Source organism: Orbicella franksi, chromosome 2 (assembly GCF_964199315.1).
Source record: "Orbicella franksi chromosome 2, jaOrbFran1.1, whole genome shotgun sequence".
NCBI lineage: Eukaryota > Metazoa > Cnidaria > Anthozoa > Scleractinia > Merulinidae > Orbicella > Orbicella franksi.
In genome coordinates this window covers 25,753,735-25,767,487 of record NC_138146.1, presented here as the reverse complement: position 1 = coordinate 25,767,487, position 13,753 = coordinate 25,753,735, and the positions used below count along the sequence as shown (strand labels likewise).

General features: G+C 38.6%; 1 protein-coding gene and 1 pseudogene across 6 annotated transcripts in view; both read left to right on the top strand.

Moving 5' to 3' along the window:
- The window catches only part of LOC145478947 (short transient receptor potential channel 4-like), a 27,085-nt gene extending 25,073 nt beyond the window's left edge, over window positions 1-2,012 (top strand). For all 5 annotated transcript variants that reach the window (XM_081457156.1, XM_081457158.1, XM_081457157.1 and 2 more), the window contains 2 exons: window positions 930-1,006; window positions 1,726-2,012. In XM_081457156.1, the coding sequence (XP_081313282.1) occupies window positions 930-1,006; window positions 1,726-1,842 (194 nt within the window). In that variant the 3' untranslated portion in view covers window positions 1,843-2,012. The remainder of the gene's footprint in view (window positions 1-929; window positions 1,007-1,725) is intronic.
- The window catches only part of LOC145478945 (short transient receptor potential channel 5-like), a 30,157-nt pseudogene continuing 18,412 nt past the window's right edge, over window positions 2,009-13,753 (top strand). The window contains exon 1 of the transcript XR_014048347.1: window positions 2,009-13,753. The product of XR_014048347.1 is annotated as a short transient receptor potential channel 5-like (transcript).

The window sequence follows — 13,753 nt, the reverse complement described above, 5'->3', positions numbered from 1 at the left end:
ACAGCGAAAGCAGAATTGAACTGCGAAATCTACAAATCTTAAAGAAAATGCTGGATAAGTCAAGTCAGGTCTTGTCATTAGAGCAGCCCTGTGAGCCGAAAAGCTTGGATGTTGCTTCGAATATTGCAGGAGTTGAAAAACTACGCTCGGAAAACTTGCGGTTGCGGTCAACCTGGAGCCATTCGATTCGAGTTTTGAATGAAAGGAACGTTAGTGATGGTGGAAATTTGTGTCCTCTGTGGTTGGTGATTCTCAAATCAGTGTGAAATAGTGTCGGTGACACCTTTTAGCTGCGATACAGTTGGCTGTGAGCTGTAGTGAGTTATACTTTGCTCGCTGCTGTGCCCTGAAACGAACCGGAACATTCGCATCGGAAAGGAAGGTTATCTGTTTATTTTCACGATTATAAGAAGTGGTTTTGATGTTTCATTCCAGACAATCACTGTGTCAGCAATTATTTTGAGACTGAGAAAAAATCAATGTTTTAAATAAATGAATCTCATAAACATTTTGTTTATTGGGTCGAGATAAAGCAATGGTCCTCGGCTTACCAAGAGACCAATTGTGTGTTTGGTTTAGTCTCGCTCGACTGTCGACTGAGACTGCTCGAGCATTTTTTCCGAGTCATTTTATAAAACAGAAACGGCTTTATCTTTCTTCTTCCTGCTAGACTATGCTTCTGGTACCTGTTCAATGCCTGGACAAGACTTTCTTGTACCTTATCTTTTGCCCAGTCATGTAAAATATTATCTAAATTCTCAAAACTTTCCGCCACTTTAAAACACAGAGGGAAAAACTTTGAAATGATGACGTCAATCGTGCGTCTGTCCTCTAATAGATCATAGGCGAGAACCAATCAAAATGCGAAAATAACTTGGGTTATTATATAAATGTCTATTGATGATGTCTATGTTTATATCATGTTCTAGTTGAAGAAAAGATTGACCTGATAATGGAAAAGTTACAAATCTCACCTGGCTGTGATGAAATTGCCTTAAAGAGACAAGTGAGTAATATTTTGTTTTTCTTTTGAACCCTCAAAACAAATAAATTATCTAGCTGTAAAACAAAAATGATACGTGTTATAAGCTGAAACACTTCATCTCGAATTTGGATTTAGTCTCGCTCTCGCGCATTCGGCTCTGGAAACATTCCTTGCGTTATTTGCATTTTCAGTCTAAAGGAATTGAAATAACTCCAGTATTTGGACATTAATTGTGCCTACAGATTATCATCTCCACCACCTGGAACCAACAATTGTTCCGTTATTAGAACCCGTAGAGTGTACCTGATCCATGCTCGGGTCTGCTTTATCTTAACAGTCGAGTGTTGTTCCGAAGATTTTATTATGTAATGGCTTTTCCGAAGTATTATGATGTAATCGTAGCGCGCGCATGCGCAGTGGGCGTAGTGGGCTCGAAGTTTTTCTTGTCTTTATCCGCCATGTTTGTTTTGACCTTTTGCCATGGCTTGAACAACTGTTTTGAATTAAAGGACCAAATGTTTCGAGTAGCAATCCGGGCGAACAAGTGTTCATTTTATTCACGAGTCTATTGTGCAGATTTTAACTAGTCCATTTTTAACTAGTAAACTAGTCCAAGAGGTGAAGACTTCTTGATCACCATAATTATGGCATGACTAAGTAAAAGCCTATGAACAAACACTTACCTGATTCTCGAATTGTGACAATCTACAACTTGAAAAACGTTTTCTTGTCTTTTATAGGATGAATACAACTTGGGTACCTCTAAATATCGCACGGATAATATTTCCGTCGATTGTCATTTACCAAGGAGCGAAAGTCCATCGATCTGTCATATACAGATGCAGACCATGGTCTAGGCTAGGGATCCACTCAAATGGAAAAATAACAACATATGCATGTGTAACTGAGTACGGTAGATTCAAGATTTCTCGAACTCACGATTTTTGGAACCTCCCGATAACTCGAATCTATAGTCGTTCCCTCCTCTAAGCGGAACACTGTAATTTTACCCCCCCTCCCCCTTCCCCCCCCCCCCCGATCTCTCGAACTACCCGATTTTGCAATTTTCGTTTCCCTTGGAGGTTCGAAAAATCGGGATTCCTTAGAATTCTAGGCCAAGTTAACATTAGTTCAAGGGGTGAAATTGTGCATGTTCATTTCTTGCTTTCTTAGATGAGGTTATCTGTACGGAGACTGAACTTTCCCTGACATGACCTTATTTGTTTCTCTTCACCTGGTTTTTATTCCGATCACCAAGTGGACCCACTTCATGTTTCAATCCTCAATTTAAAACGTGAAGCAGTAAAAAGAAAGCATTAGCTGTCCTGGTGCAGAAGAAAGGGTTTTGTTTTGATTTGATTTGTTTTTTTTTTTATTTTTTTATTTCTGCTGCAGGAGTTTGTTCTGTCATTGAAGTGAAATGCAATAGTGAGTTTGGTCCACCTCTTAATAGGGAGGAAGATACAAACGTAAGCGTCGTTTTTGCTTGGTTCTTTCTTTCGACTGCCTACATGCGAATTTGGATTTTTACGCGCAAAAAGTGTTTTTGGTATATTGCACGTAAACAAGAAACTCGAAAAACGTAAAACTGGGCTGGGGGACCTTTTGTAAACAAGATCCTGTCCAGCATAGTGAAACTTTCGAAAAACAGCGATACAAGTCACGAGATAGTGTGTGTTAGTTACGGCATAGTTATAACGAAATGGTTAAGAAGCCCAGTAAACATCAAAGAAGCAAACCAACAGGCTAAGATCCTTGACCCAATTCTTCTATTGGTAAGTTGTTACCACCTTTTGTAATTTGCCAGGTTTTGTGCAGGGTCAGCCCCCAAAATAGCCAACAAAAACATACAACAAAGACCTTTGACAGGTTTCATAACCATTCCCTCTATTAAGTTTGGTCAGGGCGTGTGGGAATATTCTCGGGTGTGTGGGAATATTCTCGGATGTCTGGGAACATTCTCAGGTGTGTGGAATTATTCTCAATGACAGTGTTTGGTATATTGCACATAAACAAGAAGCTTGAATAGCTTAAAACTAGGCTGCGGGCCCTTTTTTGTATACTAGGTTCTGTCTAACTTAGTGTAACTTTTCGAAAATAGTGATGCAAGTCACGAAAGAGTGTGAATTGTGGATTAGTAAGGTATGTGTGAATATTCTCGGGTGTGTGGGAATATTGTCAATTACAATGTTTGGTATATTACACGTAAACAAGAAGCTCGAAGAACTGAAAACTGAGTTGTGGGGACTTTTTTGTAAACAAGACCCTGTCCAGCACAGTGAAACTTTTGGAAAATAGTGATACAAGTCACCAAATAGTGTGAGATGTGGGTTAGTCAGGCGAATGGGAATATTACCGTGTGCGTAGGAATATTCTCATTGAAACCAGTGGTGTATTGTATAAGTATGTGGAGATTTACAGTGTGGTTCAGCTGAGGTGTGTGTTTGCTCCTACTGTTAAGGTTTCGAATTTCTGTAATACTTCAGTGCTAAGAGCAAAATAGAAAAGAGTGACTAAAATGTTATCGGTGTCATTGTTGTGATAACTGCTGTTTAAGATTCTCCTCGACGTATCAGTATTTTCTTCCCTGTCAAAATGTTACTGGGATTGCACACCAATTAACTAAATGAAGACGACCTACTTACAAGTAAGAATCTAGCTCATTCTCGTCGAAGTCAAAGCGCGTGGCAAAGGTCGTATGATTTGTTTCCTTAATATGTCAGCAAATATTTACAAGAAAGCATAAAAAATACTTTCTAGAAAACAAAATTTTCCCTTCGTGGAAGCTAGTAGTGTCTTTTTACAAGAATTAAATGTCGCAAAAAACGGCAAAAATTGTTGGAAAAATAAAAAAAAAAACACTGTATTTCCACTCACAATGTAAAATTTGAGGCAGCCAAATATCATTTCCCTCAAGTTATCATTAAACACATCCCGTTGCCATGGCGACCACCAGTAGAATATTAACTACGCGTCCTTATCAAAAATGTAAATGTCTTGACGAGTTTTACGAACCCAAAAATGATTCAATACACACAACTAATCGAGATTCTAAACGAAAAAACGGCGGTCCGAAGTGAATTTAAGGGGGGGGGGGGTACACAAGAAAACACACCATTTTTTTCAAACTTTTTTCATGGCTAAGATTTATTCCAAACCAGTATTTCTAGAAAGGTTAAAGACCAAAGATTATTAAAAAATATATTTTGTACCCTAGAACTGTATTGTAACCTGGCACCGGCTGATTAAACCTGCCACTTGCTGAGGAATGCTAGGGCTTACTTGAGAAAAGATAACTCCCACAAGAATTGATCAAAATGAATAATTTTTACAAAGACAAATAGCTTACTGTTTTAAGCATAGTAATTTTTCAATAGTTAAAAGCACATGAAATGGGGACCAGTCAAATCTGATACAGAAAATCCGGCACAGACCAGCATACGTTTCGAGCATAACTTCGACCAAATGCGCTGGATGGAAAAGTTCCTGCTTAAAACACAAAACCTACTTAGAAAAAAAAATCCTGAAAATTTCAGCTCAACTTGACAAATCCTTCTCGAACTATCTTTTCTTAAAGGCAAAAATAACTCGTTTTGAAAAAACTAGCTTTGAACTTACAGTAGCAGATATGTTACTCAAAATAAAACTTTAATATTCAAAGATTCATATTCGGGCAAAAACAAAAAATTCGATCCTTTACAGAATTTTCATGTGTACTCCCGTCTTAATCGCATTTAATCAACATGCGTGAATTCTGCCCGCACATGGCGACGGTCAGGTAGATTCATTTACCTAAAGTTTTTGCTTGTAATTTCGAGCTAACCGTAAAATTACATTCTTATTTACTTTAAATACCTTTAGGATTGCTGTCCGCTTCCAAAAACATATTCAGAATCTTTGCAAATCGTTAAATCACATATTTCTAGTGACAAACCAAAAAATTTAAACCAGAGAGAGCATATACACAATAACTTTTTGTCAGAAGTTCCTCACACAATAGACGATTTGCATGATGGCGTCATTTGACCACAACTACCAGAATCCTTCACTTTTTCTGTTTCTTATGCTAATTAGGGCAATTGTTATCTAAACCCCAGTGGGAATTCAAAATTTAAATAATAAAGAAAAAAAGGAAAGGATTCTGGTAGTTGTAGTCAAATGAAAACGTGCAAATCTGCTATTGGAATTCAGAATTTAGACAATTAAAATTGGAGTGATATTTTTGTGTGAGACCCTTTTTTTTTGCCAGGTTCTTATATCTCCGAGTATTTAAATGCCAAATTTCAGCCTGTAGGTTCTTAAATCACTAGGTTCTTATATGCGGGTATTACTATATTCTGTTTTCTACATATGGCCGTTGTCTTTCTTCATCCGCCCATATATCAAGCAAAATTTGTGTTTCATCATAGCCCCAACACAGTGCTGTATCTCTAGACTTGCTTCCCGGCTCGCCGCTAAGCCGCCATCTTTAACGGGTTTCGGTTTGATCGAGAGAGAAGCAATTTCGTGAGGTAGTTTCAAATGAATATGTTTCGATTGTGATTCGCGCAATGCAACACCTGATGTGAACAGTTTTCGAAGTAAAACATGTTTCATTTTGTGATTAGACTAAACATGTTTAGGCGTATAGTGAACAGCTCAACTTATTGCCTATTACCTTTAGGTCCCATAAAATACACTATCTACGGAAAACCCTCACCTGTTTTAAACACCGTAGTTAAATTCTGAGGGGAGATAAAGCCGTCAAGTCGAGAACAAGTCGCGCACTTCAAACCGTTCTCTTTTCCCAAGAGAGTGTACTTGATGGGAAATTCAAGATCCTGGGGCTTTTCTCTGACATTCTTCACGGTGGGATCGCCTCTTGGAGATAAAAAACCTTGATATTTGAAAACTTGTTATCCACAAGTGCCGGGTAAACAGCAACCCGTGAGGAATGGCACTGACCGTGTAACGATTCTTTTGGTAAATCCGGTTGTGTAATTAAAGTATTTCCTTCGTGTTGTTAACTTTTTTCTATACAGTGATAACTGATGGTAAAATCAATGATTACTTCAAGTACCTCACGGGCTTTATCAGTGCCCCAACACAATGGCCCGGCCAAGGCACTAATTGTTAGACAAGCACGCGTCATGAATATTCAATGTATAAATTGCCGATGAATTTTAATATATCGAAACTCGTCTATTACATTCGTGCTCAACAATCAAATCAAACCAAAATCAAATCAAGACTTCATTTATCAACGGTAAAGATTAAAGCTATAAGCGTATGAGGCCGTGCACTAAATGAAAGAAAAAATAATAAATAATGGTAATTGAACTGAGTGGAGTGCAATTTGGTCTGAAATCGTACCCGTGATTTCAAAATCGAACGAGCGCGCAGCGCGAGTTCGATTTGAAATCACAAGTATGATTTCACCGAGAGCTGAGAGCCAATTAGATTGCAAGGATAACTAGTGATTTCAAAATGTATTTGATAAATAATGGTAATTGAACTAAGTGGAGTGCAATTTGGGCTGAAATCATACGCGTGATTTCAAAATCGAACGAGCGCTGCGCGCTCGCTCGATTTGAAATCACAAGTATGATTTCAGACCAAAATTGCACGACACGAAGTTCAATTGCCACTTTATTAGATCCATTTTGAAATCGCACAATTTTATCGCCTTAAATTTTAGATTTTTGGTGTATTGTTCCAGTAGCCGGTTTGTGAAAAAAAGCGGAACCGGAAACGCCTTTACGTCTCATTTAGTATGCAAAACGATGTCATGTGACGAAAACTCATTCGAGCATGACAAAGAAACAAACAGTTCTGATCTGAGGTGGGAACGAAAATAGTCTACTACAGGTATAAAAGTTCAATTCTCGTCGCCTGAATCAATTATGGAAGGCCTTCCTTTCTTCTGTGGTTGAGGCTGAGACTTTTCATTGTCTTTGGAGAAGGAATTTGAAGGTGCATATCCTGTGTAATTCTGCGATCGATTTCTTTTGAGTTGTGAAACTCCCTCGAGTGCACGATGCCCAGTGGATAGTACGTTTTTTTTCTTTTAAATACCGTTCAATGGCATGATTTTAAGGGGTCCAGCTCGTTATCATCTTCGTTTCTTTTTGTAACCTCGGCGTAGGACTCAATACTCAGGACCTCGGCAAGTTCTCGCGGCGCCATTTGTTTTAAGGTATTTCCAAGATGGCGGGACTGGCACCGGCTTCGTAAGACGTTCGTTCATTCACTATTTTGTGCAATGTGGCGTATTTTGACTATGTGTATTCACAGCGACAGAGTTGAGCTCTTTTGTTGCTTCGTTTGAAACTACCGCAAACCTGGAAACATCTACCTTCTTGAGATGGCTCTGAATTTGTTGTTGTGTGGTTTTCGTTTGTTTATGTTTTACTGGACTCAGTATCATACGGATCTTGAGCAGATGTTGAAGAAAAATCACCAAAATATTCGTCAAAATGGACACTGAAAGTTGGGAACTTCCATTAAAGTAGGTCTTCAGCCTAAAGGAGCTCATAATCGTCATTCATAAACTGTAATTAATTAAATTCGTTAATTTTTTTGGAAAAAAGCTACAATAACAACAAAGTTTTGGCAATAGTAGTTGCAAAATTCTCCACACAGTGGCTTTTTGCCTTTCATTTTCCTGAAATTTTATTGATTACTTTAAACTAATCTTGAAATCTGCTTGGTTGGTTTGTTTTACTGTCCCATTCTCATTGGCTGAGAAAAAGATGCGATTTAGAGCAAAAAATAGTGCGATTCGTGAATAAATCGCACCACTGAGAACCAATCAGATTGCAAGGATAACCAGTGATTTCAAAATGGGTTTAATAAATATTGTAACCTACTATTGTTACAATTTATTCAAAAATATGTTCTAAAAAATCACACAATTAAACCCTCTATGTACAATTACTAAATAAGAAACATAAGGGAGCTTTAGTCTATCACGACGGCGACGTCAACGGAGAACGTCGATCACCAAACAAAGTAAGAAACATACGGGAGCTTTAGCAAATCACGACGGCGACGCCAACAGATAACGTCACCAAAAAAAAAAAAAAAAAAAAACAGGTAATGTCGAGAAAAATGTTTTTTCAAGTGCGTTTTGAATTTTGGTACATAACTTGACCGCCATCTGCAAAAGAAAAGCGTTAAATGTACAAGTTCTACGTATTTTGGTGAACGTGAACCACAGGGGTTAATTTTTCGTATGCTCCTTTGGAACTAAATGCGTCATTGCATATTTAGCCTGAGAAAGTTTTTAGGTCTTTAGGCGCACTGAAAAGATCTACACAGTTCAACATTCGAAGGTAAAAAAATCCATTTTTTACGAGGCGTCCACGACGTTGCCATCGTCATTGCTAGAAGGGAACTTAAGCAAACCACGACGGCAACGATAACGAAAACGTCACCAAACAAAAGGTTTAATGAACAGAACAATGGGTATGCACGTAAGTATTAGTAAATTTCATAGCCGTCCTCTGCAAAACAACAACGTGAAATGACCAAGTTCTGCGTATTTTGAAGTACGTTGGCTACGACGACAAATTTGTCTTATTCCTTTTTGGGATTTTTTGCTGACATTACATAGTTAGTTTGAGCAGGATTTTAGAGCGATTGGCGTACTAACAGATTTGGATAGTTATGAAATTCCAAGGTGAAATATATATAGTATATTACACGGTGGCGAGAAGATATGAATTTTATGTTCGAGTGGCAAAAACAATACCTCACGAGTGAGCGCATATCATATATAATATGTTTATATCAAATAATATTCATATCTTCGAGCTAACGTGTAATGTTCTTCTTATCATATAGACATACTGATGACGGCGTTTTTTACGATTTTCCGAAGATTTCGCGCCACTTTCCGAAGATTACCAAAAATTCTCCAAAACTTGTTCGAAGGTCGCACGGATGTTGCCGAACATTTTTCGAAAATTTCTGAAGATTACCGAAGATTGCCGAAGATTTTCGAGGAAGACCCAAGGATGTTTCGATCACACACCAACGAATTTAAGGACAATTTAAGAGACAAACTTGGTATCAGTGAAATCATCGATATCTCCATTAGTAAGGATATAGAAATCACGCCACCCGAGCCCCGAATGTGGTTTCGTATGAATTTTACGAGTGGTGTATTTTCTAGTAAAACACTCTTGTCTATGTAATAAAAATTCATTTTCTACTAGGTTTCTTCCTGGGCGCCGTGGAGTAATAGTTGATCAGACATCAACGAATTTAAGTACAATTTAAGAGACAAACTTGATATCAGTGAAGTCATCGATATCTTCACTAGTTAGGATGTGGAAACACGCCACCGGAGTTCCGAATGTGAATTTTACGAGTGGTGTATTTAACAATTAGACCCTCTGTTATCGTAGCTCAAATAACAGCAAATAACTCTCTTGTATGCCTTTTGAGGCCAGGAAGACTAAATTCACCGTCTTTTCGTTGAATCATGAATTGTACAATTTAATTAAGAGTGCTTTTAACATGAAACTCGAGTCTACATCAACACGAAACGCCGTACAGATATCAAAACCGCGGCGGGGAGCTAATCTATCGCTTTCTAAAGGCCTGCATCGTCCTAAATGGACTGAACAGGAGCTTCCTACGTCGAGAATCGATCGAACTTCAGACAAACTAAGCCATAGATAGCAGTAAGCGAACATTAAGCATGTCGTCGTTACGTCAATTATCGTCCGGAAGCCACGCAAATAAATTTCTTCCGCGCTAGCGAATCACAGACAGTTCTGATAGTTAGCTAAGCCGAGAACGCCTAAAATTGATAAAACAAGGAAATTCTACTCACGATCAGCGCTTGAACTCATGTTCTTTACTCTCCTCGTGGCTATGTTTTGCTCGCAAATAGCAATGTCCCGGATGTACTTCAATTTTGCCGTGCACGGAATGACACATCCAGATTTCAACAGATTCTAAGTCTTAAGCTACATCAAAGTTCAGAGCAAATGACGCCAACAGCAGCTAGAAATGTCAAGTCCATTGCACTTCTAGGCCCTAAATTGATGTGGCTGAAGATTTTTGCTGTCTACAGCAAGCACAACATTATCGCTACAGGGCAAACAACCTACTGTTACGGGACTAAATGTGAGCCGTTCAGTTTACACATCTCAGGCCCGCCTCACCTACGATAATGGACGACGCTTACTGGCAAATCGTTAGACTTGGGCCTTCACTGGACTTAGTGATGTCCTCGGGCAGACTTCCTTTAGACAGCAAATACAGAACGCTAATCGGTCGGCTCCTTGTCAGAGTCACCGCGCGAACTGAATTCAGACGAGTGTAGCCTGGGCTAAACTTAACACAAATTGAAAGGGGAGGGGCGAGGGGGGCGGTAAATAATGAAAAAAGAAAAAACCCTAAATAAATGAAACATGCGGCAAGGAGTTTCTACATTTCCTGCTAGGTAAGATTTACAAGCTGCTGTCATAGCGAAAGCAAAAGAAAATTTAAAAAAACAAAAACAAATAAATCAAAAAACACTTGATTCAGTCTTTAACACCGTTTTCATAAATCCAGACATATATTTCGAGGGAACAAGACTGGATGACCCAGAAAGGTCGAAAAACGAGCGTGTCTAATTTCTGTCGATCTTTCTAAAGCATCTAGAGTCAAACGAGGGAATTCCCTGATCAGGTTCGGACATTCTGTGCCAATATATGTCTGAATTTATGAAAACCGTGTTAAAGACTTTGCACCAAAATAGCGGGCATGTTTTTGGAAAATCGGTCAGATATATATGTCTTATTAGATGTTTGGTGTGTAGTATCGCTGTATATTTTTACGAGTTGTGCCATATTTTGACGAGTCCGTAGGGCGACCCAAAATACAAACAACGAGTAAAAATGGAAAGCAATACTACACACCAAAACATCTAATAAGAGATTTATTATCCAACGTAACTGCTGTAGTCAATAAATTTATCAGTGAAATAGGGAGAGTGTGACAGTTTCGCGTGCGCGCGCCGACTTGTCCGGCAAACAGGTTTTCTACTTTACAAATAACTGTGCAACATTAACCTCTTAATAACCGAGCGCGAGGGCCGTACTGGGGAATATTGGCCCGAGGTCGTGGCATGCAGTACGGACCGAGCTCAGCGAGGTCCGTACAAAAACGACCGAGGGCCATAATTCCCCAGTATGGCTCGAGCTAGCTAAGTTAGTAAGTAGTTTATTATATGGCACTCGGGCCATTCTTGTTTTGAATTTGCCGGCTTTCAAAGACAAAAAATACACAGCTGATGACCGTTTCCACGGAAACGGTCCGTATGGCGAAATCCCGACCAAGAAAGAACCAATCAGAACGCTCGGATTTACCTCAAGACTACTTTGCCATATAATAACGCTGTATATTTGTGCTGTTATTTGGACGGTATTCGCTGCAGTTGGATAATAAAACATCGTAGTCGTGTTGTAATTCGTTCTGGACCACAGGTATAATAAGAGCTCGGTTGCCGAAAAATGATTTTAAGAAAAGTCAGGATCCTCAATCATCCAACATCGTGCTGTGAGTCGGCACTAGAGCACGACTTTAACACAGAAAGCGTAAATAACTCAATCCTTCCATCATGGATATTAAAAGACGTTTTGTTTGGAATAAGCTTATATCTTCTTGCCTGTGGTTTGTTGTTCTGGCTCAAAATCTACTGTATAGTTTTCGATCCTATCGAGATATTTGCTTGAGCCTGCATAACTTGTCCAATATATCATGTAAGAAGAAACGTTGCTAATGGCTTGGTTTTGAAATTCATTTTATGCTTCCTACTTCCTACTTCCTTACCGTTTAGACCGCTATATGACGTCATTTTCGAACGGAATAAAATTGATTATTTCTTCCCAAGAGGGCACGGTAACGAATCCTGCAATCTGATTGGTTCGGTCACGGTAACGGCGGGAAACAGGGCGGGTGAAATAGTCGTGTTGGTCTAGTTTTCCTGAGTGAACCGGCGGTAATCGTCAATCTTTCGCCCTTTTTACATTTCCATCGACGATTAATCAACGAGAGTTTACCTCTATTCACTTTTAAATGGCAAGGAAAGTCACTGTAAGTAAATTCAATTGAGTATTTTGAAGTTGTGAGATTTTGTTTGGTTGTTTGTAGCTCGGCGCTTAAATGGCGAGTAATCCTGTGTTTCTCTCGCCGCACAATTTTAAGCCAAAAAAGTCAATTGCAGTCGAGTTTACCTCCTTGATCGTTGCTATGTATTTAAGAGAATTTCTGTGGGATACATTTCACGAATTTCTTCGCTTTCTGTTACTCAATTTACGGTAATTTAGTCCGATTTCGAGTGATTCGCAACGATTGTTAGAAATTGTTTTTGTGACACAACTTCAAACTTTGCTCGAAATTCTACACCGGGAAAACAGTTTTGGAGAACTTAACTGGTGAACTAGATGAAACTAGCATAAAGTAGTTCTAAATTAATTTGTTCTTTAATACATCTTTCTTTGTCTAGTATCTGAGTTACTTACTCGTGCACTCGTTAGATTTTTTGCGATGGTTTGTACAGGGCACGTAAGCCAATTCAATGACAAAGTTGCGTAAACAAACCTGCTTGTAAGCCAATTTACCGCAGGAAAAAAATAAATATTTTATTTTACTTTTGTTATTACAATTGTAGGGGAACGGCGAATTCGCAAAGTTAAGTGACTATCGAACGAGTTGGTGCCGGAGATCAGAGGACGAAAGAAACAGCCAAGAGGAAATTGAAATTTTCCTCCGCGAGCAAAAAAAGTAAAAACACGACGAAGAGGCCAGTTGGTGGCATTATGAAAAACGTTTTAACGTTATTTATCGTCGATTAAGTTAACAAGGGGAATGTAGAAGTTTTTAAATTACCCGTAAGTTCACCTGATTTGTGCGTTTGGAAAAGATGAATGCATGGCCAGATAAGTAAGGTCATCACCGGACGGCTTTTCTGTTTTGTTTTTGTTTTTTTAAGCTCATTAACCTCGATCATTCGGTCTTTACGAGTTAATCTCAAACCGAGACCTTGCCGTATTTACCGAGTGATAAAGACTCTCTCACTCTCGATTAAGAAGTAGTTAATATTTTTGCGCCAAATGGTGACTTTTGTTTAACATTTCTAAGCTTGGTGACTTACCTCGCCACCTCTGTCATTTTAGCAAGTAAACATGGCGGACGTTGTTGAATGAAATTTTTGTTTATTTGAAAGACATAGCCCAGGATATTTGAAAGCATGGGGAATTTTTTTCGAGTACTCGTATTCAAGGCACCTAAGAATCGTTAACGCATTGGTTTCGCTCAGGTGAACGCCAACAGCGTTTTGCTCCTCTCATATTCCAGTATATAACATAAGAAGTAACAGTTTTGATATTTTGTGGGGTAATCTTTAAACTCATTTTACGCTTGGCGGTTCGACTTGCTTTCCGTTTCGACTACGCAATATATGACTTCCCCTCTGAAGAAAACAAAAAATTCTTTCTAATAATTATAACTACAAAAAATATTATCATAATTCATGATGATGTTTTTGCCGTAATAATGTACCTCAACGTTAATTCTCCCTTTTGATCGATGCTCGAGTTTAACTCTTGTATGCTCTTGACATTCTTTCTTGTGCATCTCCTAAATATAAACATTTCCTTGGAATAAAGTATTTTTCAGGACTCAAATAAGCTCCTTGAATAAAGATGAGTGGTTCAAGGAATAAGAAACGAAGCTTTCTGGATTTTGCTCACTGGAGAAAGAAAAACGAGCCAAGGCTCATCGAGAAAG